Source organism: Cucumis sativus, chromosome 1, assembly GCF_000004075.3.
Source record: "Cucumis sativus cultivar 9930 chromosome 1, Cucumber_9930_V3, whole genome shotgun sequence".
NCBI lineage: Eukaryota > Viridiplantae > Streptophyta > Magnoliopsida > Cucurbitales > Cucurbitaceae > Cucumis > Cucumis sativus.
In genome coordinates, this window is record NC_026655.2 from 28,505,760 (window position 1) to 28,532,537 (window position 26,778).

General features: G+C 35.3%; 1 protein-coding gene and 1 long non-coding RNA gene across 7 annotated transcripts; both read left to right on the top strand.

Annotated features, from left to right (window-relative positions):
* The first annotated feature begins 5,895 nt into the window (after positions 1-5,895).
* Positions 5,896-26,778, top strand: LOC101218292 (histone deacetylase 15). Of its 6 annotated transcripts, none has more exons than XM_031884007.1 (18): positions 5,896-6,321; positions 6,831-7,135; positions 7,244-7,429; positions 7,547-7,661; positions 10,726-10,802; positions 12,257-12,332; positions 12,470-12,534; positions 13,056-13,111; positions 19,774-19,897; positions 20,007-20,132; positions 20,226-20,276; positions 20,636-20,704; positions 21,573-21,681; positions 24,276-24,355; positions 24,491-24,573; positions 24,674-24,719; positions 24,927-25,095; positions 26,263-26,778. In XM_031884007.1, exons 2-18 carry the CDS (start codon positions 6,899-6,901, stop codon positions 26,406-26,408), a joined length of 1,815 nt encoding a protein of 604 aa, XP_031739867.1. In that variant the 5' UTR covers positions 5,896-6,321; positions 6,831-6,898; the 3' UTR covers positions 26,409-26,778. The 6 variants fall into 6 exon arrangements, with proteins under 6 accessions (XP_031739867.1, XP_031739857.1, XP_031739863.1 ...); XM_031883997.1 differs by having other exon boundaries at positions 5,898-6,321; positions 7,241-7,429; XM_031884003.1 differs by having other exon boundaries at positions 5,898-6,321; positions 6,894-7,135; positions 7,241-7,429.
* Positions 7,669-10,293, top strand: LOC116403324. The gene is made up of 2 exons (XR_004216018.1): positions 7,669-9,040; positions 9,142-10,293. It is a non-coding gene; the product is annotated as an uncharacterized LOC116403324 (long non-coding RNA).

Consider the following 26,778-nt stretch of genomic DNA (forward strand, 5'->3'; position numbering starts at 1 on the left):
TGCAATATCAGGAAGTTGTGTATAGTTAACAATTGGTTTAAACTAGCAACAACCAACGTAATTGAATTGAACTAAAATGAAATACGAAATAATGTATAGTTATTATTAGGAATGCATTTAAATGGTGAAGTCAATTACATCGGACATCATGCTGAGACAAGAAAAAAAAGCTAAAACAAATACGAGTCATGTGGTTGAAGTGAACAGAAAATTATGGGTTATCGCGTAGAATGACCTTGTAGTAGGCGAGCTTCATCTCATTAGGCAGATCCAAGAAAACTTTCATGACGGCCAACTTCTGTGTTATTACCATCATACATTGGATACTGTCCTATACACTAAAGCTGAGGGATATCCTGCGTAATGACTTCCTACCGCAGAGCATCTTCCTTTTGTCTACCTATCTTCAACACAGTCCATTGTGTCGCGAATGACCTCGACAGTCTCAAAATTATGCCATTCGTGCTTCCTTTTGGATCCGCTGGAATTCGATTTATAGTCGCTGGACCTATCGGGTCGTGCGCCCATCATGTCTTTAGGCGACATGTTCATTCCCGCGCTAAACATAGCGGGAGACTCCATATCCAACCCACTTTCGGTTCAACTCCCTTGCTTCCGCTTGTCACATTAGACCCAATATCAGTTAATGTCTCTGTGGAGGACCCCGTTGTGCTATCTTTCCCAAAGACACACGACAACTCGTCGTAATGTGGGAAATACTTGTTCAGTAGGCCTTTGGCTGTAGGATGCGTTTGTTAAACAATAAATAAGTGGTCATCATTTTTCGATTATCATGATGTAAAAACTTTAAATTCACTTAGCTACTTACCCTAACCCAATTGTAGAAGACGTCCTTCTCCGCAATGATGCATTTAAGCTCGTGGTTCCAGCCAAAGCCATTGCACGCCGGTCTCCTCATTTCTGCAATTGTCTGGATCGATCTTTTCAGTAACTTGATTTTACTTTTGATAACAGTGGTCGACGTCAAACGACATCTTAACATCCTCTCTCCCAACATTCTCACCAAATGGGCCAAGTAACCGGGTTGGAAGGTCCCATATTTGTCTGACCTCCACCCTTCAGTGTTAACCAAGTCCACAAGACAGTCAACGAGATATGACTCCTCTGCTTTCATCTATGGATGCTTCGGATTCCTCGATGAACTGGCTATACTGACAAACAAATGGAATTTTAAAAAAAAAGTGTAAGTGACATATGTAGACAATGAACACTTTTCAAAAAATGGGAATTACAAAAATAGGTTTTATGTAAAACAAATTCGTCAATACAAACAAACATTCTATAAAAAAGTGAATCGCATGCGGCATAGTAAAAACATTTTATTAACGTGGTTCTACAACAACTAAGATGGTACTGGTGGTTACGCAACTATCATTCACTGAACATCACCTTTGCGAGGTCATCCCTCCATTGAATCTATTTGTTTGAGGCTTTAATGTAGTTGATGTTGTCACCTCCAGTTGTTAGTAGTTCAAGTTACCCTCGTCGTCGTCCAAGATGTTGACGTTTGTCATCTCTCGATTAATAGATTATGTAGTAGAAAACACGCCCTAATTGTGCGACATTGGACTTGAACGGGGTAGTATGACTTTTGGTGGAGGATTATCCAACGATCCTTTGATAAACTGAATGCTCGTTCAATATCATTCCATGCGAAAGAATGTTTCATGTTGAAGAACTCCTTCGACGTTGTTGGTACATTTTCGGCTCCATGCCACTCTTGGAGGTGATATAGTTGGCCTCTACAAGGGGCCAGAAATCCTTCCGCATTTGGGTACCCCATGTTGTAAAGGAAGTAATACCCTGATATGATAACGATTATTTTTATACTGTAAACAAGGGTATTAAACAAAGGAACGTGATAGTGGGGTAGCAGTTGGTTTTACCCTTTGGGAACTTGAGTCCGTTGGGTTGTGAAATGACATCTCGGAGGATGTGCGAGTCGACTGCAGTCCGTTCGGTAGCAGTTGGTTTTACCCTTTGTGGATTTCAATGCTTTGTTCTCGTTACCTATTTTTAAAGTTCAAAGCTTCTCTAAGATCGATGATGGTACATTCAAGTTACAAAATATGCGCATATAATATTATATGTAGTATATATCTCAATTTTAACCTTTAGAAGGTTGAATAAGAACTTTTGCTTACCAAATGTTGTAGCAAATCTATTTGAGAAAATATGTGTGTGGATATTGTTAGGTTTTTTTTTTTTCACTTTTGTAATCAATGTATTACACCTTTTATTTGGTTTAATAAATGAAAATTTAGTTATTTATTACTAACTTATGTTTATTGGGTAATTATGTAACATATTTGTAACGTCCTGGGTTTAGAGGGGGACATGAATGAACCAATATCCCATCCAAATTAGAGGAATCTTGAGGACATGAGAGTAAGGTTAAGAAATACTTAAAAAAATTTAAAAATTTACTATTTATACCAACAAGGTGCACCTTCATTTTTAATGGCTCGATAATAGGAACTCCAAAGTTAAGCGTAATTAACTCGAAATAATTATTTGTTATGGTGTTTGTTGGATTTTAATTATATTATATGTTATAAGGTTTTTAAGTAAAGTTGTAGATTTAAGGAAATTTTGGGTAATTATATGTATTTATGTATGTATGGTTAGTATGGAAAGAAAATGGTGATTTGGAAAAATCGGACAGTTTTAAAATAAAATTGAAAAAATATGAGCGACTTCAAAACTATTTAGGTGAATGGGGTAGAATTTTTGGCACCGTTGAAATGCGTCTCTTGACCCTTAATGATTTCTTCAATATCATTTTTTGTTTTATATATTCTTACTATTTTTTTTTATTTTCTTCAAATAGTAAGTCCATTTAAATTCCAACATATGCCATAAAAAGAAACATATATGAAATATTTAGTTATTATTTTTTTTACATTGAAAACATCATATCTTGTTTAGGTTAAAATACCATTTTGGTATTTATATCTTGATCTTTGTTCAATTTTGGTTAATGTACTTTTAGTTGTTTATTTTTTCACTATTATTATTTATTACTTAATACTTTTTGATTTTGTCTGTAGATTCATATTTACTTAATGTTATTTTAATGATTATATACTTAATAACTTTTAATGATTTTTGTAATAATTTATTATTGTACTTCTTTTGTAATTTGTTTGACAATATCTTCTTTTAGTAGTATGCTCTTCTCCAAAATCTATTTAATAATAATGTTCATGATGATTTGATAATCTTGCCAATAATTTAGGGTTTAGGGAATGATCTTTTTAAGATTTATGTAATAATTAATCTCTATAGTTTCATTTCTTTTGTTATTTTGGATGTATCGAGTTTATACTATCACTCTTAAATCGGCACCATTTTTAAAAAGATTGATTCAAATACATAAAATTTAAATTTAACTAAAACATAAAAAATAATTAATCAATCATACTAATAAATAAAACATTAAAAGAATTAACAATGTTCATAATACATATAATTTTATTCTTGTGCAGAGGAAGATCACTTATTACGTTGAATCCGACCCTATTGGTTCATGTAGTGTCCAAGATCACTATGATCTCTTACATTTGCTTATTGCCCCATGTTTGAATGAAATTGTGAGGTTTGACCTTCCTCCATGTGCAATGTGTCATGGTTTGTCCAAAAGAAGTCGAATGTCAATGGTAATTATGGGAGTATTGGTGAAATGATCAGTCGAGGATGTTGCATACTGATTTTGAAAATCAGGTTGAAATGGAACATGCTCATGTTTAGCTAGATCACCTTGTTTTTCATCCAAAACATCACCTTCAAAATAACTTACTCTGTATATGGATGTCAAATTAAGCATATCAATTTTTTCGTTATAGCCACCGCATTTGATGGTGTACTAGATATTTTCAACTGTGCAAACTTTTCCTATAATTCACAGAACTATAATTAGACTATGCAACTAAACCGTTCTTAACTAATTCAATTAAATAATAAACTCTTACCAAAAATTGGTATGATGCTTCTGCCTTTGTGATGTATCATCGGCTAATATTGGAATACCATTGCATGTACCCAAGCGCAACATCTATGTTGTCCTTGATTAGAGGCGCGCTTGCAATAAAGCTACTTCGATCTTCCCAAAGTGAAATTTGGATAGCCAAATATCTAACCCAATCACGCTCGTGCCGACCACGTAAATCATTTGAATGTAATCAGGCGTCTATGTCACAAGGTTCAGATATTTGTTGTATCATCCCAAACTGACGCATTACACGATCTGGATAATGTCATTCCACCACGAAAAAGCATATGAGCAGACATCTAGATGTCCATAACTCATACCCACGATACAATAAAGTGGAAAGCTTTGTATTAGGTAGTTATATTGCTCCCAACAAATCTATATGTGTTTTAAATTATTAATCAAACAAAGAAGATAAATATTATTCCAGGGTAAAAAAACAAAGTAATATCATGAACTGAATCGTACTTGAGTATATACAACTGTGTCCAATATATACCGATATTGAAGTAGAACATATGTAGGTGTTCTAATGACGGAGAAGTTGTCATTTCATCTACAATACCAATCATAAGTTCAGTATAAGGAGCTGTTAATAAACATGTTAAATATTGTTAACAAATAAAAGTACTTATTGTATTGCTCGCGGTTTGTCACCTAAGTGATCCTCATACCGATGTAGTCGATGAGGTTTTAGGAGAGAAAATCGATCCCATGTCTGAATGTGTAGCAATAGAAGAGAGTCTGCAATGTCCTTCCCATCAATAACTGTTGGCCTTGCATAATTGTCTATACAACCATGCAAGACAGCCAACCGTAAGCTCTCATTCCACTTTCCTTTATTTGTCATTTATTTTATTATCTTCTAAGTTGAGAAAAATGAAATTGGAACAAATTTAGTTTGGAATACGACTTGGAATTTTGAATGTTGAAAGAAGGAAACTAAGGGCAAAAATGTAGTTTCATTTGAAGTAAGGGGGAAATATGGTCATTTTTATATTATTAGTATTACTTTTTTTTTAAAAAAAAATAGAAAGAAATCTAGAGTCTTCGTCTTCATGTTTTGACCTCCTATCTCTATTGGTTCGTTCACCATCTCTCCCTCTCCTTCACGCTGACACCACCATGAACCTTGACTGTCGTTGCGCCATCGAACGATGACCAACATGCCATGTGAGCCACTATGTTCGTCATCATCAGTTGTGTAGCTATAGACCGAGTTTACATATGATGAAGTTGTTGCGAGTTGCTCAGGTTACAGATTTGCCATGCAAAGCCAAGTTCGTTCAAAGTTGTTGCATTGCTCCTCGTCTGTAGCTCCTTACGTTGCGTTGTGTCGTTGCTAGCTTGGCGGATCTGTTCATGTCGGCAGATTTGGTGCTTTCTGGTGAGTTTGTGGATTTTCTTAAACAAGGGGCATGTGGTGAGACGACCTGTCCCCTCCATTCTGCTGTACGTATCGGTCGACATCTATGTTTCTAGAATGTCGTCGTAGTCTCTTCGCAGTGGGAGTCGAATGAGAGGGGTCTACTAAAAACGATATTATGATTATATACAACAAGCATAACTTAAAGACATGATCATATGAAAGAGAAATTGTATTAAATATGCTGATATTATTATGAACGTCGCGTACTGACGACGAACCACCCGCGTTATCTAACGCATCAAGATTAAGTAAATAATCTTCCTCATGTATACAACTCAGAAAGTTAGACTTCATATCTACATACATAAAAATCAACGAAACATTAAACAAATATAAAATTTCGCAATATAAAATTTATGAAATGTAATATTTTGTCAAGCACTCTTGTTATATTCACACAAATTTACCCCTTTTTGTTATATTGGTCAAAATTCAAAAGTCGAACTTAAAATGTTACTGTGTAGTAGTACAACTTAACTTCCCAATTTGCTTTCTAGGGCCGCATCACTCGTTATCTTTCAAATCGCCGCCGATACTCATGACCGGTCGTCTCTTGCTGATGCTTCAACAATCGCTCGTGTCTGTGTCCCTGATCGGAGGCCCAGAAGCTTTCCCCGCAGGAGCTTCCGAAATCTAAACCACCTTTGCTCCGTCCTTCTGCCATTTATACAAGTCAAGCGCTTCTCCTTCCAAGCACAGTACAGCCGCATCAAGCTTGTCCTCCGTCAACCGATTTACCGCCAACTACCGCTAGACACGATGCAACCATCCATCAAGGTTTGAACATTGTTACCTCCAATTTCCGTACTCGCATTCGAAAGGAGGAATTTCACGGTTGTTTGGGGGCACTGGGGGCGCTTATTCCATCACTACTCGAGAGGTTAGTATTATCATCTCCCTTTGTTTCTTGGTCGATCCTTCTTCCATTGGAACTGTGATTCTGTCTTGGTTTCGAATAATGCTCACCTGCCTCAAGGAATCGAAACTTCACATTTCTCTCCATTTCCGATAACTTGATCGCGAATCCAGCCATTTCTCTTCCAGCTCTACGACTCTTGCCTCTATTTTCCTGACCATTTGAGAAACAACCGCTCTGATACCAAAATTGATAGGCCTTAGTCTCAATTTTAGCTACCCAAGAGAAACCAATTACATGATGAATACCTAACCATACCAGCAAAACAGCATAACAAAGCAAGAGACTCAAGACATTGTTGCCTCCGAGTGTACACCTTTACTATCGGGGTTTATCAGACTTATGTTGCTCTTTCTCACCCTCTGTTTTGTTTATTTATTTATTTATAATTATTCATCGTACAATCATTTGGACCTTTATCTTCTCTTCACGATTTATTTACCATATCATAATTTTGGTTATCTGGTTTTTAGTGGTTATTGTCATCTCGATGGTATTCACTGCTGATCATTTTTCATCCAACCCCTGAAAACAAGACAAAATGGTTTCAGAAGCTCTTCAAAAGAGGGTGAATGGAGAGGCTGAAGTAAATCTTCAGAAGCAAGGCGAGCAACACCCACGTCATAGTTTAAATGGAAGATGTGGAAAATCAGGCTCTGAAAGAAAGAGTGTTAGATCTTGTCCAGATGATAGTTGTCGAGAAGATAATACAGGTGTAGCTTCTTATAAAGATGTACCAAGCAGTGTAGATATAGATATGCAACCTGATTCTTTACGTGTAAGTGAAAACATTGTTTAGTAGTAAGTGCGTTTAAAGTTGTCATGCAATGTTATTGTGTCTTTTGACTGCACTGTGAGTAAATACAATACTGTTTTACTTCAGAAGAAGACAAGAAAACAGAGAGAAATAAGCTTCCAAGATATGGGTAACAACGTCGACATATTTGATGATGGTGATGATGACGATGACGACGATAGTGACTGGGAACCGTTACAGAAACTCAGGGAAATAGTGAAGTGGTTCTGCACCAATTGTACCATGGCCAACCTTGATGTTGCTGTACACTGTGACGTCTGTTTGTGCTCCTTTTCAACATAATTTTTCTCTCTTCTGTTATGTTTTGTTTTTTCTTTAACCTTTGGTTTCAGGATGCGATTCGCATTTTTGAATGTATATTTTCCCTTACAGTCATGTGGCGAACATAAAGAATCTGCAATTCTCAAGCATGGGTTTTTTGCTCCTTCATTTGTACAAGATTCAAATTTTTTAAAGACTGAGCTTGAAATGAAAAGAACTGATAAAGGTGAGTCACTTGTTGCAAATACACGTGTTGTGTATTTTAATTTTAATCCATTAAAGCTTCTTCTTGTCTTTGTATTCTTCATTCTTGTACTTTTAGTCTTATTTGCTTGGTAAATGGGTGGCCCTATTTCATGTCATATTGTATTATTTATTATTATTTTTTAATTTAAGACAGCTGACCATTGGTTTCCTTGAAATATTCCTAGATATGTTATTGTTAAGTATGTATAGTGAACTTATACTATTTTGAATTTAATTGGATGTTAATATTTGACCATGTATGCTGTTTCTTTTCTCCTCTCCTTGTTTGATACATGCCCATTTTTTTTAATTAGCTTTTCTATAAATTCTTGTACGTAGTTACTAGTTCTTTTTTGAATATTTCTCTCCCCTCTTGCTAAACACTAACTCTAAACTCCAGCCTCTGATGCAGCCATCACCATCTGCTGCCATAGTCTTCGTTGTCAACGGTCATTGCCATCACTGTGAACCTTTGTGGGTTCTTCGTTCTGTCTTTTGTGTCTCTAGCATTGGCTTTTCGATGTCTTTGAATTAAAAATATCCTGTCTTTCCGTTGCCATCTGCCATTGTTTCTATCATCATATTCTGTCACCATTGTCATTATCATTGTCCTTGTTGTCGTTTCACTGTCGTTGTGGGTTTTCAACGCTTTTTGGGTTTTCTTTTCTCCTAGCCGTCTACTCCTATTATTGGCAGTTGTTCTCCTTTGCCATCCTCCATCGTGCCAGATTCTTTTCTTCCTTTAGTTTAACTTGTTGGTTGAGAAGGGAAACATTGTCATGCCAAGCACGGTGGTAGCAGAATTAGAGAGAATCATGTGCAATTTTTTCTGGGAAGGGCAAAAAGGCAGCAAAATAATTCACTTGGTAAATTGGAAACCTTGCTCACAAACTATGGAGACTGGGTGTCTTGGTGTGGGAAACCTGAAAAACAGAAACTTGGCTCTTCTATTTAAATGGAATTGGAGATTTTTAAAGGATCCAAATGCATTTTGGTGCAAAATAGCGAGAAGCATCCATGGATCTAACTCCTCCCAATGGCACTCTTCTGGAAAATCTGGTCTAAGTCTTCGCAGCCCCGGGATTAGTATATAAAAAATTTGGTGTTCATTGAACCATCATGTATCTTTCAAGCTAGGTGATGGCCAAAAATCACATTCTGGAAGGATCCTTGGTGCTTAGCAGTTAGCCCAATCCTTCAGTCATGCTTTCCCCAATCTCTTCCGAATTGCAGCCAATCCCGTGGCCAAGGTTATTGCAAATTGGGACTCTTCAACATCTTTATGGAGCCCCTCTTTTCGCTGAGCACTAAAAGATGAGGAAATTGAAGAATTTCAGCTTCTAATCGGTGGTCTACAAGGTAAAGCCATTTCCTTAGCCTTAGATTCAAGAGCGTGGTCCTTGGATTCTTCAGAAACTTTCTTGGTAAAATCTTTTAAGTTCTTAACTGCCTCTTCACAGATTGATAAATGAATTCAGCAAGCTCTATGAAAATCTAAGAGCCCAAAGAGACTAAACATTCTGGTCTGGTTTACGTTGTTTGGAATCTTAAACTGTGCGGCAACTCTTCAACAAAAACTCCAAGCTCATTCCCCTTCAGTTTGTCCACTTTGTCATGCTGCAGGAGAGGATCTTCAACATCTTTTCTTCGTTTACTCTTACTCTCGTGAATGTTGGTGAAAGCTATTCTCACTTTTTCAGATTTCGTGGGTGTTTGGCTTTTGCTTTAAAGACAATATACTTTCAGTGTTCAGTGACCCATCCCTTCCTAAAAAATCGAATATCTTATGGTCTAATGCAGTCAAAGCACTGCTATTGGAACTTTGTTTTGAAAGAAATCAGAGAGTTTTCCATGATAACATACCTTGCATGGTCTGACTTGTTTGCCTCAGCATGACTCCTAGCTTCCTCTTGGTTATCTCTCTCGGCTTTTCACAGATTATTCAATTCAAGAAATTTGCCTAAACTCGAATGCTTTCCTTTTTACATTATAATGTATTTCCATTGACCTTTGTTGAGCTTTCCACTTCAATGTATTTTCTCCGTACTGTTTCTTATGTTCCTTGGATGTTTCTTCTGTTGTAACAAGGCTGTACATAAGTTATCCTATTTGTATCCATTTTACTATCAGGAAGTCTTTGTTTCCTTTTCACAAAAGAAAAAAAGAAAAAGAAAAAGAGAAATGGAAACAATTTAATTGATAAATGAAATAAAGGAGGAAGAACTCCAAGTCACCCAACGATTACATAAAATTTTGTCAGTGGAAAAATAAACAAGAAAGACTATAAAAAAAGGGCCTATAAAGTTTACACTAATACAAATCATATGAATTTTAAATTAGTCGATTGACCCGTAAGTTTAAGCTTACGAGTGAAGGTAAATTTAATATTATATCATTTAACACTTTTCCTCGGCTTGAAATCTAATGTTAATTGGAGGGGAAATAGCATTGCAGAGGTTTGAGTGTAGGACATCTTGAACCACTTGCTCTGGTACCATCTAAATCACCAATTAATCCAAAAGCTCAATCTTATGGGTGAAGGTAAATTTAATATCATATCATTCAATTAAACAAGACAAATGCAAATCCACACCACTGTCGTTGGAGGAAAATGAATCTCGGAAGTGTTGCCCTTTAGAATACAAGGGGCCTAACATCGGCAGAAAACAAGCGTACAAAACAATTTTGCCAAGGGAAAAGAGGTCCTCTTTAATATCTGTAAAATGATGGAGGAACTTATCTTGGACCTTCTCTTTTAGGTTTGTTTGCCACTTGAATTAGAGAGCTCTCTTGGGTATAACGGGTCTCGGAAGGGTTTGGAATTTTACTAATTTTTAGCATCCCTTATCCCCTTTTTCTGGACTCCAATAGTTGAATCTCCTGCTTAAATGTAATGTGTGTGTGTGTGTTTTGATATAAATATATTTGGGTGGTTTCGGTTGATTCAGAGTGATTCCTGTTCTTACGTCTTCTTTATAATTTCATTTGTCATTATTTATAGCTTTAAGTGTCTAACTGCAATTATTCTTATGTTGTATTTGTAGCCATGGTTTCACAAGTATCAACATCTAATAGTTCCACGGCAATAGGCTTTGATGAGAGAATGTTGCTGCATTCAGAAGTATGGGACTTCGTTCAGAACTTTTTATTTTGTAGATTCTCAAGCATTCAATTTCTTTTTGTCATTTCTTTTGTGTCTTCGGCTCTGATTGTTGGATGCAAATGCATGTATTTTCCTGTGGAAATCTTCATACTTTCAAAGTTTACAGCTATTCTACTCTTTTTTTGATGTAATTTCTTTTTTTGACGTCTAGTTTAATTTACATGTTTGTACTGTGTCTATGTCACATCATACTATAATACTATTGTTCGTGCCTGATTCTGAAAGATTAAACCCGAAATGTGGTGGAAAAATTTCAGATGCAAGTCTTTTTTCAGTTATTTATTTAATTGATTCGAATTTAATTTAAAAATTGGATCACAGTTCAAAATTCATGTGCAATATGGGGACTGTCTTGTAAGCAGAAGCTCCAATATCAGGAGTCTCTAATTGCAAAAATATGTTTTACTCCCTCTATGCCGCTCCTATCTGGTGTTTCCTTGACAATAATGTTACAGGGGACCAAAACCTTCCTCTCTTTCATTGTGTCTATGCTAGTTGCAACTAAATGCTGAAGCTTCCTATCCAACTTTTTGGTTTATCCTCCTTCGATAGTACAAGATGGCCATGGCTTTGATTCAGCTGCTATGTGCCGATTTTTTCTAGCAAAGCTCAATTTCTTTGGACAAATGCGGACATGAACCATCCTTTGGAAGTGCTTTGGTATTTAGTTAAATGTTTTGCTTTCTCCTGCCTAATATTTTTGTTTTTATGACAAGGTTTATGCCAACCGAGAGCTGTTTCTAAATTCTGTTGGCCCTGAGGGCAATTCATTTGTGACATATCTATCAATAGTTCCTGCAAATAACATAAAAATCTACACACATGCAACATAGATAGAATATCAACCGAAACAGGAGAAAGGAGAAAAGAAAACGATACTTTAGTCTGGAGAATTGGTTCTCTCCAGAGCCAAACAACCAAAATTCACACCCTCCCCTGCATATGAAAAACCTACATAAACCTTCAGTCATCAATTTCTGTACCAAAGCACTACCTTCTGATAAACAACAAACTTACTCTTGCTCAATTACTTTCTTACCCTTCATGGAGTATGTACTCACAATTGGAGGTGATACATCCTTATCATTCCTTCTTCCAATCCTCACTTTTTCAATGGAAATGTAGTTTCTTTGAAAGAAACAAAAAGAAAAAGAAAAAGAAAAATATAACATGCCTACATTAATATGTTTTTAAGTTTTCTTTTTCTTTTTAAATCTAAATTTAATTAATTTATATTATTCATTTTTATGAATTTATGAAATGGCATGACACTGATCTTATTTTGTAATATTATTGTCATATGTCTTAGTCTGTGGTTTAGTTTCAAAAGGATTTTTGCTTTGTTGTAAACTTTTTAATCTCTAGTTTTCTAGTGCTTTACTTCCTGTCTTGTGGTATTCTTGCTAGAGAAGGTTGAAATGAAGTCACACCCACACCCAGAAAGACCGGATCGTCTGAGAGCTATTGCTGCTAGCTTGGCTACAGCTGGTAATCATTATTTCATATTTTCTTTTGTTTTTAAGGTAGGAAATAGTTGGGCTGGTGTTTACAATTTAATATGTTGTAATGTAGTTTATTGCTTTCAACATTTTATCATTGGACTATAAGTTAATTTATTGCTGTAGGAATCTTTCCTGGAAAATGCTATCCAATTCCAGCTAGAGAAATTACCAAAGAAGAACTTGAGATGGTAAGCAACTGCATTTATTTTTCAGGGATTCTTTTAAGAATTTGGTGCGAACACTTTTCATTGGTGGATGAGGTATACAATAGGAAGCTAAAGCCCTGTAAATACCATGGAGTCCTAAAAAGTTGGGTATGAATGATGATCATTGAAAAAGAGTAATTGCAAAAATGACTAGAAAGTGAAATTTAAGTTAATATGTAATACCAAACATAAAAACTGATTGATGAGCATACTCTTAAGAGATTATGATGGTAATTTTTGTACACAGGCATTGTCCTAATGTTGGCTTGTACAGATTTGCCTACTAATCTTAGACTGATATATCAATTGGATATGTCTGAATATTGATGATGTGGGAATGAGTGAGGATTTTCGTACATGCGTCAATGAAATATCATGTGAACCGATATGCATTATTTAAAATTGTGGATTGATATAAATCGATGATTATAACATAGACATTCCTTCAGTTATTTTGTGAGAAACATTTTGTGATTTTTTTTTGACCATGTACTGGGTAATAGGTTCATTCCCTGGAGAACATTCAAGCTGTTGAGGTTACAAGCAATGTTATCTCTTGGTATATCATATTCTCTCTCTATCATTTCCCATATAGAATGATAGAATGTATTTCGCTTTTATGTAAATAGAATATATTTGACGTTTTTATGAAGTAATCTTTTTGCAACTCATGGAAACTAGAGGAAAAGAGCTTCTTCTCTTAAAAGGCAATTTTTGATTAAATGAATAAAAAATACTAGAAACGTAAAAGAGAAAAAGGCCCCATAGGAGAGGAGGCAACCTAAACCAATTAGGGCCTCCATCCACAAAATGAGATCGATGGTATAATTGCAAGTTAGAAGGTGATCAATGTCCTTGATCCTATTAAGGAGGACGATTTCCTTAAGTTGTCCTAGATGTTAACTCTATTGTGGATTATTGCTTCAGATAAGTGTGACCTTCTCGAGAACTTAACTTTACAAAGCGAGGCTAAATTGGTATTGAGATAAATATCCTTCCTCCTCAAATAATTTGTAAAATTCCCGGTCCTAAATTAAAGAGCTGATATATGCTCTCTTCCTAGTGGACCATGGATGATGGAAGTGAAGCCCAAGAGAAAGAGATCCTATGGTCTTTCTTCATCAAAGCATATTTTGGCATATTTGGCCCGAGCATAACCACCCCACCTTTGAGGACAAAGCTACGAAATTCACTTCCTTTTTAATCATCTTGAGTTGGTCCAGTGGTAAAAAGTAGTCAATTTCAATAAATACTAAGAGATCAAGGGTTTAATCCATGGTGGCCACCTACTTGGGAAGAAAATTTCCTTGATACCCAAATATTGATGGGTTAGAGGAGTTGTCCTGCTAGATTATTTGAGGTGTTCATAAGCTATTCTGAACACTCACAGATATCAAAAATGAAAAAAAAAAAGAAGAAGAAATTCACATCTTTCTTTGGACACCTTTACTTGTATTTTCTTATCTTGGTCTGTTTTTAAAGCATACAAAAAAAGTGTGGACCTTTTTTCTGGTTAGTGCACTGTATATTACTGCATGAAGGAGACAAAGCATAATTGATGTGAAAATATAGAAAAACCCTTATACATGAGGAATTTTGCATTTAGGCTTAGTGAATTTTGAGTTATTGTATAGTTAATAAAGAAGGAAAAACCTCAAACATTTCTTAAGAATAACAAAAAAGCCTCACGGCTTAGGAGTTTAGAGTTCCAGCCTTGGGGTATCACAAAAGGTGTGTACCTAATGCATAGCTTTAAGACGCCTCTTTACAAAGTGAAAGGACATATCTGTGGACTGTGCATAATTCCTAGGTGGGTGCTTGGGAGGGCTTTTTTAAAACACTGATCATGATGAAAATTTTCTCCATTTTTTGTGACTACGGTCTTGCATCTCTTGTACCCAATAGATTTGCTTTCTGTAATCTACATAACATCCTTTGCCCTTGTAATTTCAACCAATCAATGAAATTCAGTTTGTTTGTTTCTCATTAAAGAAAAATCACACCACAAGTCAAACACGGGTGACACTAATAGAAGAAAATAGAACTCAATTCACAGAATTTGGTTGGTTGAACCACCTCGGTCTTCTTGTATGGCAAGACATTTTCTACGTTGGAATTTTTTGTAAAAGAAACAATTCATTGATTCAGGGGAGAACACATTACAATGTATTATGAGAGAGAACTTCAATTACTAACTAAAAAAGATAAACAAAATTGAGTGAAAGTGTGCTAAGTTTTACACCAAAAAAAAAGCCATAGATAAACAAGTTCCATAAAATAGGTGAAAAGGAGAGGAATCACTAAAGAGCCGTCAGTTCTTTTCACTCCATAAACTCCAAAGGAAAACGTGAATAAGAGCCAACCAAATCAGTTTCTTAATATGATCAAAAGCAGTGTTTTGAAAGGCGCCATTGGGTGCATGCCTAGGCTCAAGTTGCACGGTTGGGGCTTCTCCTTGAAGAGGCGAGGCGTTTTGCATAAGTCTTAACTAAGGCGCGCGCTTTCCATGATGTGCAAAGGTGCAAAAAAATGGCAAGATGTGGGATTTATTTCTATGGGACTTCTGATGGCTTTCTTAATTAAAAAAAGACGTTAAAATGTATTCTTTTAAACCCTAATTGCATGTCTTCAATGTTAGTAAAAAAAATCCGTCATTTTCCTTTCTTCTCTGCTATTTAACCCAAGCGTCTACCCTTATTCTTTTTCAAAGAAGTTGTGAGTCTGTGACCGGCATTTGCCACCCTTTTTCTTCTTCATACAAATCACGATCATAACTTCAAATTCACGACAAGCTTTTCAATTTGGTCTCCATCCCATCTTCTTCAGAACCAATATTTGGTGCCATTACTCGGTTCTTTTGGAGCAAAAACAGAGAAGACTAAGAAGCTTTCCAAGTCTATTTTTTTCATCATTAATCCTTGCAAAATCATTAGTGGTTAGCCAAGCTTTGTAGTTGCAATCTTCATGATGTACTATGCTACTGCCATACAATTGACAAATTTTTTCTAATTATTTTTGTTTTGTTACTTCATACTAATTTTCATAACATAGGTCATAGATGGTTGATGATAGTTTGAGAAAAGATCCGACATGGAAATATGGTCGATTACAAAATGACCAAGATATAAATACATATGTGTGCGGATTTTGTTCGAAAATAACAAAAGGAGGGGCATACATAATGAAACAACAACACCTCGTTGGTGGTTATAGAAATGTCACCACTTGTAGAAAATGTCCGGATTATGTGAAGGAGGAAATTAAAAAGTACATGTCCAAGAAAAAAATGATTAAAGAACAAAGAAATTTGATTGTGGATATTGGTATAGAAGATTACGGTATCAAGGACGCGGATGAAGATGAAGGGAGTGTTAGTGTAAACAATTTGAATAAAAGAGCAACACCAAGTGTCTCGAGCTTAAAGAAGCCTAGATAGATGGGTTTAATGTCTATGGATGCATTTTTTACACTCAACCCAAAAACTGTGGTTCAAAATAGAAAGAATGACAAGGAAAGGGAAAACAAAATTCGATGAATGCGACATACAAAAGGAAAATGAGGGAGCACACCATCCAAAGAATTGCTTGATGATTTTATGATGCTTGAGTTTTTCTAAATGCTTGCACATATGATATTTTCCCCCATGATTGAGGCAATAGGGCAATTCAGTCCTGGATTGAAACCATCGTATCATGAGTTGAGAGTCTCATGTTTGAAGAATAAATTAGAAGCAACAAATGAGTTGGTGAGGAGCCATAAGGCAGAGTGGGCCAAGGTTGGATGCACTATTATGGTTGATGGATGGACCAATAGAAGAAATATGACACTAATTAACTTTTTGGTTAATAGTCCTAAAGGCACCGTGTTTATTGAGTCTATTGATGCTTCATCTTATGTGAAGAATGGAAAGATGTTTGAGTTACTTCAATTTTGTAGAGTGCATCGGAGAAGCAATTATGATTTACAAGTAGTTACGGATAGTGCCTCAGCAAATGTTATGGCAGTTAAGAATGTAGAGTACTTACACCTTCAATTTGTTAGACTTAGTTCTACGCTACACTTATATTTACACGTTTCAGAAGCCTAAATGTGTACTCATTTTCTTTATTAATAGGGAGAAGCAAAGTGACTACTATTAATTTGGTCTCCTTGTGCCGCTCATTGCTTTAGATTTGATGTTGGAAGATATATACAAGATCTCGAATATTTGTAAATCATTGAAAAGACGCATGAAGATTAGCAATTTCATATATGTTCGTCCTGGATTTTTAAACATGATAAGACGTTTTACTAATGAAAAGGTCTTAGTTAGACCAACTGAGATTCGCTTTGCTACTGCTTGCATCACCTTATCGAGTATACATCGTCAAAAGAACAACCTGAGGAAGTTTGCTTTATGTGAATGGTAGGATAACTAATGGAGCAAGTAGCAACTAGGCAAATGACTAGTTAAAACTATTTTGTTGGCTAGTTTTTGGACTATAATTGTTTTTGCTCTTAAAGTATCACGCCCACTAATCAGAGTACTTAGATTGGTTGATGGCGAGAAGTAGCCTCCTATGGAATATATTTATGAGGCCATGGACAGAGATAAGTAAGCTATTGTTAAATCTTTCAATAACAAGGAAGAAAAATACAAGGACATTTTCACCATGATCGATGGAAGAATCTTCAGTTCCATCATCCTCTACATGCAGCAAAGTATTATTTAAACTCGATATTCTATTATTTGAATCCTACCATTCAAGAGAATGATGAAATAGTTAATGTTCTGTACTCATGTATAACAAAAATGGTTGCTTCATTGGACATACAAGACAAAATACTTGCATGAGCTAAGCAAGTACAAGAGAGCTGAAGCATTGTTTGTACAAACTTTAGCAATGAGACAAAGGGATAACATATCTCTAGGTAAATTTCAACTAAATGATTACTCAACGATGCTTAATTATAAGCTATTCTTTTAATATATATTTTTGGTTCGTGTCTGTAGTGAAATGATGGGATAATTTTGAACAATCAACTCCAACTTGCAAAAGTCTGCGATAAGAATTTTAGGTCTTTTTTATAGTGCTTCTGGATGCGAATGTGTAATTGATCCGTGTTTGAGCATGTTAGCTTTTCTCTCCTTTAAGTACCTTGAGAATGAGAATCAAGTTTTGTTGATTTAATGACAATGGAACTTTCTAATTTTGTAGCTTTAGGCTTGCTCAAAATCGTCTAAATGATTTAGTGTTCATCAAATACAATAGAGCATTAAAATGTCAATTCAACCTTCAAGATATCATCGACCTCATCTCTTTAAATGATATTGATGATAGTAATGAATGATTGATTGGAAGATTGGATGATGATTTTGAGGAGGATGAGCTAGTAGGGATCATGTTTCAAGAGTTGTTAGGCAAAAGAAACAGCCTACTATTCTAGAGCTAGTACCTCAAGAGCTAAGACTAATGTTTCATGTTCATCCTCGTCCATCACTCAACCCACACCCACACAAGTAAATATGGATAACTCTGAGTCGGAAGAAGAAGATATAGATGGCTATAAGTTCAACAATTGAGTGAATGAAGATGATGACCAATTTAGTGATGATGAGTTTGATCTTTAGGAATTAACTTCTATTTTGAATGCTGACTATTGTGTAGTTACGTGTTGTGTCTTGTTTTTTTTGGGGCGATAATTGACTAGTGAGGTAGTTTCTCGCATGATTTTGTGTAGAAAAGCTAATATTATAACCTTGGTTATATTTTATACATTGTAGTTGGGCCTCATTGACACCCATGAACATTTTCTGTTTTGTATATACACACATATATTTATGTTTTTTTATCCATAGCGTGCTTTAAAAAAAGCCTATGCCTTTTTGTGCGCCTTGCGCCTAGGCTTGAGAGGGCCATTGCGCCTTACTATATCCCGGGCTTTATCAAAGACCGACCAAAAGAAGACCCACCAACATCAATGTCAAGGCATCAGAGATGTTATGAAGGTGAGTGTAGGACAAACCAAATGCAGTCAACACAATATCCAAAAACTAGCAACAAAAGAACACTTCAGAAACAAGTGAACTGGCGTTTTGGCATGACTGTCATGTGACACATATGACACCAAGAGGGAGAAAGATACATAAAAGGCAAATGGCGTTGCAAATAATCAATAACATTAATAGCACCCAACTAAGCTCCCAAAGAAAGTTTGTAATCTTTTTGGGATATCATCTTTCCAAATCATAGAGTAATTATCTGATTGAACTGAATCCATAGCAACCACTGACCCTGCCATATGAGATCTTTTAACAGAAAAATTTACAGAAGGATCAAGCAGCCAGAACCAAGTATCGGGAGAGGAACACAAACTGACAGGGGTCAAATGAATAGATAAAGAGGACCATTCAGAAATCTCCCACTCTGTAAGATTATGACATAAATTAAATTCCAAAAAAATGTAGAAGGAATCCAAACATTTGCCACAGATGGCTCAGACTATTGAATTCTAAAAGGCCGCTGATATGAACACCACAATTAAGCCAAGTCATGTCAAAAAGACGTAGATGCTCGATCACCAAGACGACTTCCAGTACTATCTGCAACCAAATCAATATATTTACAAATGAATCTCCTTCTACGTTGGAATATAAAGACCAGTAAAGAATAATTAAGCTATCTGCCCACTCCCTTGGAACAAAAGAGGAAATCTCTCCTTTGTTGGCCCCCCTTCTTTCAATGGGGTGGTTTTGTGGGGCTGCTTTTTTTGTATGCACTTGTATTCTTTCATTCTTTCTCAGTGAAAGTTGTTATCATAAAAAAATCTTCTTGGTGTAAATTCCCTTCTTATTTCTGATTAAAGTATCACATCTCTTATATTGTCATGGAATAGTATGATGTAATCTCTCACGGTACATTTTGCCCTTTTGTAATTTCATACATCAATAAATTTCTGATTGAATTTTCTCATAGAAAAAAAAATTGATATAAAAAAGCCACTACCTGATGGTTAAGTTCTCTCTGAAATCGTAGAAGTGGGTAGTCATGTTTGAATTGTGTTTATTTTTATATTCTATTGTATTCTTTCTTTTCCTTTCTATGAAAACTCAGTTATCATCAAAAGGAAAGTTGGAACAAAGATTTATCGAATCAAATAACTTTGCTTATGAGGTGTGGTTGTGAGTGTGATCTTCATGATGGTTAGTAAGATTGGTTTTGGGTTTATTTTTTATGACAGTTATTTTACCCCTGACACATATGCAAATAAGCATTCGGCACAGGCTGCTAGGCTTGCTGCAGGGTTATGTGCCGATCTTGCTTCAGAAATCGTTTCTGGTCGTGCCAAAAATGGTTTTGCTTTGGTATGGAGAATAACATTTTTGAATACTAAAATTTATTTTGCCGTTATTATAAAATGAACTTCATTGTGAATTCTCCTTTAGAATGTTGTCTGACTATTTTATATCTCAGGTTCGTCCTCCTGGCCACCATGCAGGTGTTAAACAAGCCATGGGGTTTTGCCTCCATAACAATGCGGCAGTTTCTGCATTGGCAGCTCAGGCTGCTGGTGCTAAGAAGGTGTTAATAGTTGATTGGGTAAGGTCTCTATTTTTCTCCCAAGTAGCAGGGCCTATAACTGTATTATATTTACTCTTACAATGCCTTTTCTTTTCATTCTATCTACCTTAGGATGTTCATCATGGAAATGGAACACAGGAAATATTTGAGCAAAATAAATCGGTATGTGCATTATGAAATGAATTTTTTTACCTTGTGGTCTACCTTCCTTTTCTAATCTCTGATTTTCAAAAGATGGAAAATTTTGCCCAAGATGATTTAATTGTTGCAAGTTATAATCACAAGCGTTTACTGGTGTTCATGAATGTACTGTTGATTGATGTCTGGAACATTCTTTATTATAATTTGGGGCCATTTTAGAACTACTTAATTTGTTAATGCACGTTTTCAAACATGCATGTCTTCAACCTTTGCTCTTTCACTTATTTTTACAAACAGGGGTAGATTGATTTTCCTTTTTATTTTTTAGACACATTTCCAGACTTCATAAGCTTTGATGACAATTTGACTCACTTTTGTAGGTCTTGTATATATCTTTACATAGGCATGAGTTTGGTAGATTCTATCCTGGAACAGGAGCTGCTGATGAGGTAATACCTCGTCATCTCTTAAAATCTGCCACCTCATTCTGTCACGTGGCATAAGTTAATCATGTAGTCTTATACTAAATAGCTAATCTGCAGTACCTGTTTAGTTTAATCGATGATCACTACACATTCAACATTTTTTTGTCGCAAAAGGAAAAAAGTTAACGCTTCAGTTCAAGTGGCAAACAAATCACAAACGCTCAACTTATGTTTGCAAGTTTGTAATACCAAATTACCTATTTATCGTATTTAACATATATATGACATGTATACCACCGTCTGACAAACAAGTCACAGATGTTCAAGTTATGTTTGCAAGTTTGTAATAACAATTACCTTTTTATTGTATTTAGCATATATTTGACATGTATGTTACCGTCTGACATGTGTTTAGCACGTGTCCTAAATTTGTCCAACAAATCAAGTATTTTGTCTTCTAAATTTGTTGTACTTATACATGGCTGTGAAGCCGAAGCTAGTTCTAATTTTTACATGAGATCTACTACAATTTAACTAGTGAAACTGAATTGTAGTATGGTTGTTAAAACTCATGAAATTCTGATCGAACGTTTCTGGGAAAAGAACTGTAGTTTTCTTTCATCACTTTTTAAATAATATTTGTATCCAGGCTCCAGCAATTAGAGACAATCATCATATTTGTTTCCATTTGAAATTTATTTTTCATTTTTCCTTTTGTTTTCTTAACGCATAGTGCAGATATTGTTATAAAATTCATCTTCTGTGCCTTTCTTCAAGCATACAGTTTCCTTTTCTGCACTTTGGATTCCAAGCAACCAAATAGCTTCTTGCCTTAGAGTGGGCCTGCTACTGTGGGAGCATTATTATTTATTACTTGTATATACTTCTTCAGGTTGGCACTATGGGAGCAGAAGGATATTGTGTAAATGTTCCTTGGAGTCGGTCAGGAGTTGGTGATAACGATTACATTTTTGCGTTTAAGCAAGTTGTGCTTCCCATAGGTTATTTCCCTCACTGCTATTTGTTTTAGCTTGTGTCAAACTATTTTCTGAATAGAATTTTGTACCTTTTCTATTGCACCTACTAGTAATCATGCTTTTCAACCACAACACTTATTTTACCTGACACAGGGAAGATAAATTGTGTTGAAATGTGGCATGTGATGATTTAAAGTGATATGGATAGTGTTAACTGTTAGGCATCAAATATCCTGTACTCAGCAAAACCCAACAAATATGCAAAACGGGGTAATAAAAATCCCCTGTTCCTAAATTGATAAACATAAAGAATATTCTCATGATTGCCATATCATAGAAGATCGACACAGAGGAACAAATAAATATAGACTAAGTCACTGGTGCATTCTAGAGGGCTAGACGAATCCTTTCCTAAGCCTCAGATTCTTTCACAATATTCTTCACACCCAATTCACTTTGCCAAAACCCTTCAATAAACTCCCTGAATTGCATAACCGGCCAGTGGTGCTTGATACATTCTCTCCAAGTATCATTCCCTTTTGTCCTCTTTCGCATCTGTGCGTGCACATTGGTAGGGTCTTAGAAATAGAAGTCATACTTAGGATGGTTATGAGTTGTCTGTCTACTTCTCAATTTTGATCTTTTTTAGTTATCCCCATCTTTTTTAAGCATGATGATGTAACTCCAGCCCCTCACCTCTTCATTGTCTAGTTTTCTATTTTTGTTTTTCTTTCAAGGGAAGCCAGATGTATCATGGTGATTTATCACTCTGGGTTCTTCTTCTCTAAATAACTAATTATATAAATAAAGTCCCATTTGTTGTTACACCTTCACCTAATGTGATTATATTTATAATTTAGTCATGAATGTTATCTTTGAGGCTTTCTTAATTTGATTTATACCAAATGAAAGTTTTTTATTAATGTTTTAAAAGTTGTGAATACAAGTACTTCATTTATAATTGAAAAACAAACTAACAAGGCTAATTAATAAAAAAACTAATCTTAATCCTAATAAACCAAAGAAACTATTCCTAATCCTAATAAAGTAAGGATTTGACCATAATACATCATTCCTATTATGTCATTCTATCCCTAATAAAAAAAAAAAAAAACTCGTCCACGAGTTTTAAAACAAAAATGAAGGTAAAAATAAAAAGGTACTTGAACAAAAACAACACTGAAAAACTAATATCAACATCCAAATTGCACATACTTTATTCCTACTATATCATTCTATCCCTAAAAGCAAAAAAACTCGTCCAGGAGTTTTAAAACAAAAATGAAGGTAAAAACAACAAGGTACTTGAACAAAAACAACACTGAAAAACTAATATCAACATCCAAATTGCACAAGTCGAGCCAATATTTGTCTTTTGAAACGGAATAAGTTTTAAGCAAAATCACCATGAATTAATCCAAGAACTATTCTAAAAAGATCCTTTGTGCTTAAAATATAAGCAGACTCTTCAAGGAATGAAGGAAAATATATTTTTTCTTCGCTGTCTTCCTTGATCTGTAATAGACGATTCTTGCAGAATCTCGATAAATCTTTGGTTTTTTCTTTTTTTTTTTTGGAATCTTAAGGGTTCCCCCTTGTTAGATGTGTGTTGTTCAACAACGAGCACAACTCACAAAGCTCTCTCTTATGATCGGCGTCACGAAGAGTTTCCTGGTCTTCCATCAGTGCCAGTTAACGTTGGTCCAAACGGCTGTTTTGATACCAAATTGATGTAATACCAAATGAGAGAACTTTGTTAACGTTTTAAAAGTTGTGAATACATGTACTCTATTTATAATTGAACAAACTAGTCCTAATCCTAATTAATAAAAAAAACTGATCTTACTCCTAATAAACATCGAAACTAATCCTAATTCTAATAAATTAAGGATTTGACCATAGCACTTTTTTTTTTTTTTTGAAAAGGGAAAAATACATCTATCAATGAAAGTGACTAATCCTCTAAGTACATGAGGGTTATACAAAGAACGTAAAGCATAAAGCATAACTAGGATTAGCAGGCGCACCCGAACATTTCAACTAGGTTGACACCCCTTAGCACCCTCTCATATCCTTGAAACATAACATCAAAAATCGGTCGGGGCTTATAAATGGGTTAGGCTTATAATTCCTACCACGCCGTCATTTGTTTGCTTCCCTTATCCTTGTCCTATGATAATTGGGTTCAAAAGATTTTTTATGGATTTGACCGCAGGTCAAAATTACGTTAAATTGCATTTTGCATAATTCACTTTAATGTCTTTGTTTTAGTTTGGTGACATTTTCTCAGATGACATAGCAATGTATCTATAATCTCAAGAAATGATATTTGAAGGATAATAGTAAATAATATTGTATCTAAAATCTCAACAAACGATCAACTCGGTATATTTCTTTGGTGACATGAAGAGAAGAAAATTTGACGGATCAACTCAGTATTACCATTCTGGAATAGGCTTATAATTTGTCTCTTGTTGGTTTATTTGTTACCATATATTCTAGAGCATTAGTTTTTAGAATATCTAGACCACTAACTTTTAAATGTTAAAGATGGCATATAGTGCTAATTTTAAATCTGCATCCTGATATATGTATATTTTTTATCCGTCTCATTGCAGCTTCTGCTTTTGCCCCTGATCTCACTATCATATCAGCAGGGTTTGATGCTGCTAGGGGTGATCCATTGGGAATGTGTGATGTAAAGATTTCTTTTTTGAGTTATTTTTATTATTAAGAATGACCCTTATTTAGATTCAATATTTAAAATTTCTTGGTGTATGTGTTATCTGACTTGTGGGTTCTATTAAACTTCATTATTCTTCTCATATTCCAGGTAACTCCTACCGGGTATGCACAGATGACTCATTTGTTGAATACCGTCTCTGGTGGGAAACTGCTTGTTATCCTGGAAGGCGGGTCTGTTGCTCATTTCTTGATCCTTCTGGCTTGTGCTTAGGGTAGGTTAAATAGATTTTCACCTGCGAAGTGCTAAGTCGATTGAGATCTCTGTTTGCAGCTATAATCTTCGTTCCATTTCATCTTCAGCTACTGCAGTTATCAAGGTGCTTTCTTATGAACAATGGAAAAATCAAATTTGAAATTGAACAGGATATCGTCTTTTGTTATATAAGTTGCAATTTTTTTATAGTTTCCAATTCATATATCTAAATATACATATTAAGCTGAATCCTAATGATGTCTATTTAGGGTGTACATGGTGTCACTGATTCTTTGATTTTTTTTCCGTTTCTGTTATGACATTGAAAAAGGTATTGCTGGGTGAAAGTCCTGAATGTGACTTGGATGATCACTTACCCTCCAGCGCTGGGATGAAAACAGTATTAGATGTGCTTGCGATTCAAAAAAATTTCTGGCCTGTGCTGGAATCTAGCTTTTCAAAACTGCAGTCAATGTTGGAGATATTTGCCACCGAAAGAAGTAAGCACTCTCTCCCTCTGATGTGCATGTCTATGTGGAGCAGTTAGTTTAATGGGGTTTAATTAGGCTGGAGCTGAAGGTGGACAACTTGAGTGATTGGATATAAAATTGAGTTAAAGAACTATTCCAACCAAGCTGGAGGTAAACAACTTGAGTGATTGGATATAAAATAAAGTTAAAGAACCTTTCCAACTAAGTTTATCCTTTTTGTCGTTATCACTATTAATTGGATAAAGCAAATTTAGCTATGATGGAAAATTCTCCCTTTCAAGCAAAAAGCAGTGACAGGAAGTAAGGATTAGGGTTTGAAAGAATTCAAACTTCTACGCACGCATGAACCATTGGGTTGGCCTAGTGGTAAGAAATGAGATAGTCTCGTTACTAACCAAGAGGTCATGTGTTCAATCCATGGTGGCTACCTACTTAGGAATTAATTTCCTATGAGTTTTCTTGACACCCAAAATGTTGTAGGGTTAGACGGGCTGTTCTGTGAGATTAGTCAAAGGTGCGCGTAAGCTAGCTCAGACACTCACGGATATAAAAAGAAAAACCTTTTATGTGCATGGGTTTATCAATTTTTTCCTTTTTTGTTTTTATGCTTTTTAGAGAATGGATTTATCAACCACGATATGATTCTTTGGTAGTGGAAACATTTCATGGTTAAATGAAACAAAGGAATGAATACAACACCGTTAGGTGGTTACAATAGAAAAAACACCAGTTAGAACATAAGTATGATAAATTGAAATGAGAAAAAAGACTGCTTAATTAGGCATCAAAGAAAAGCAGCAGAGAACACTAATCCTTGAAGCGAACCAGTATGATTCTATGGAGTTTCATGTTGCTAAGGATTGTTATGTTAGAATATTTGACATCTGTTGCCTGTCTCAAGTTGTAATATTGTGTTTTGAGACCTCTTACTCTATAATTGGGCAGTGCAAATATGTACAAACCTAAAAAACGATCGGATTTAAAAAATAGTCACGTGGGTTTTGGTCATGTTACAATGATTTGTATGTCTATGGCCTGAAGGATAGCCTGAAAATCAATTTAAGTTATACGTTCCTAGTCTTATTAGTGATTGCACATCTAGAAGGAATGGTATCCTATAAATTTGTGCACTTCAAAATGTTGTGCGACAGTCTAGACTAATGATGCTATGCTGAGACTTCTCATATGCAGGAGGAAAAGTAAAACCATGTAAGCAGAGAAGACGTGCTGTGGTGGCTCCGATATGTTGGCGATGGGGTCGGAAGAGGCTGTTGTATCATCTACTAAAAGGGCAAATCCGTGTAAGATCAAAGGGATGCTAACTTATTATTTTGTGTTTTTAATTTTAACCCACCTTCATTCCTCGTAATTTTGTGCATCTTTGTATGCCCTTTTAGTGTCAGGTTCCTTGGATATTATTACCTCTTGTTTTGCTTCGTGATACATTTCTAACAGTAGTTGCTAGTTGGGAGGCTTAGAATTTTTATACTATTCAGAAAATGTAACTTCACTCCTTTTATTTTTGTCCACATTGCCCGATTTTAGGTTGGGATTAACGTGTTTTGTTTAGCAAGGTTGTGATTAACTAATACACGGAAGGAAAGAATGTAAAAAAAGAACCTTCAATTTGGAATTTGGCCCAGTGATTTAGAGAAAGTTAGAATCTAGCGTTCATGGATTAAATTTAGAATT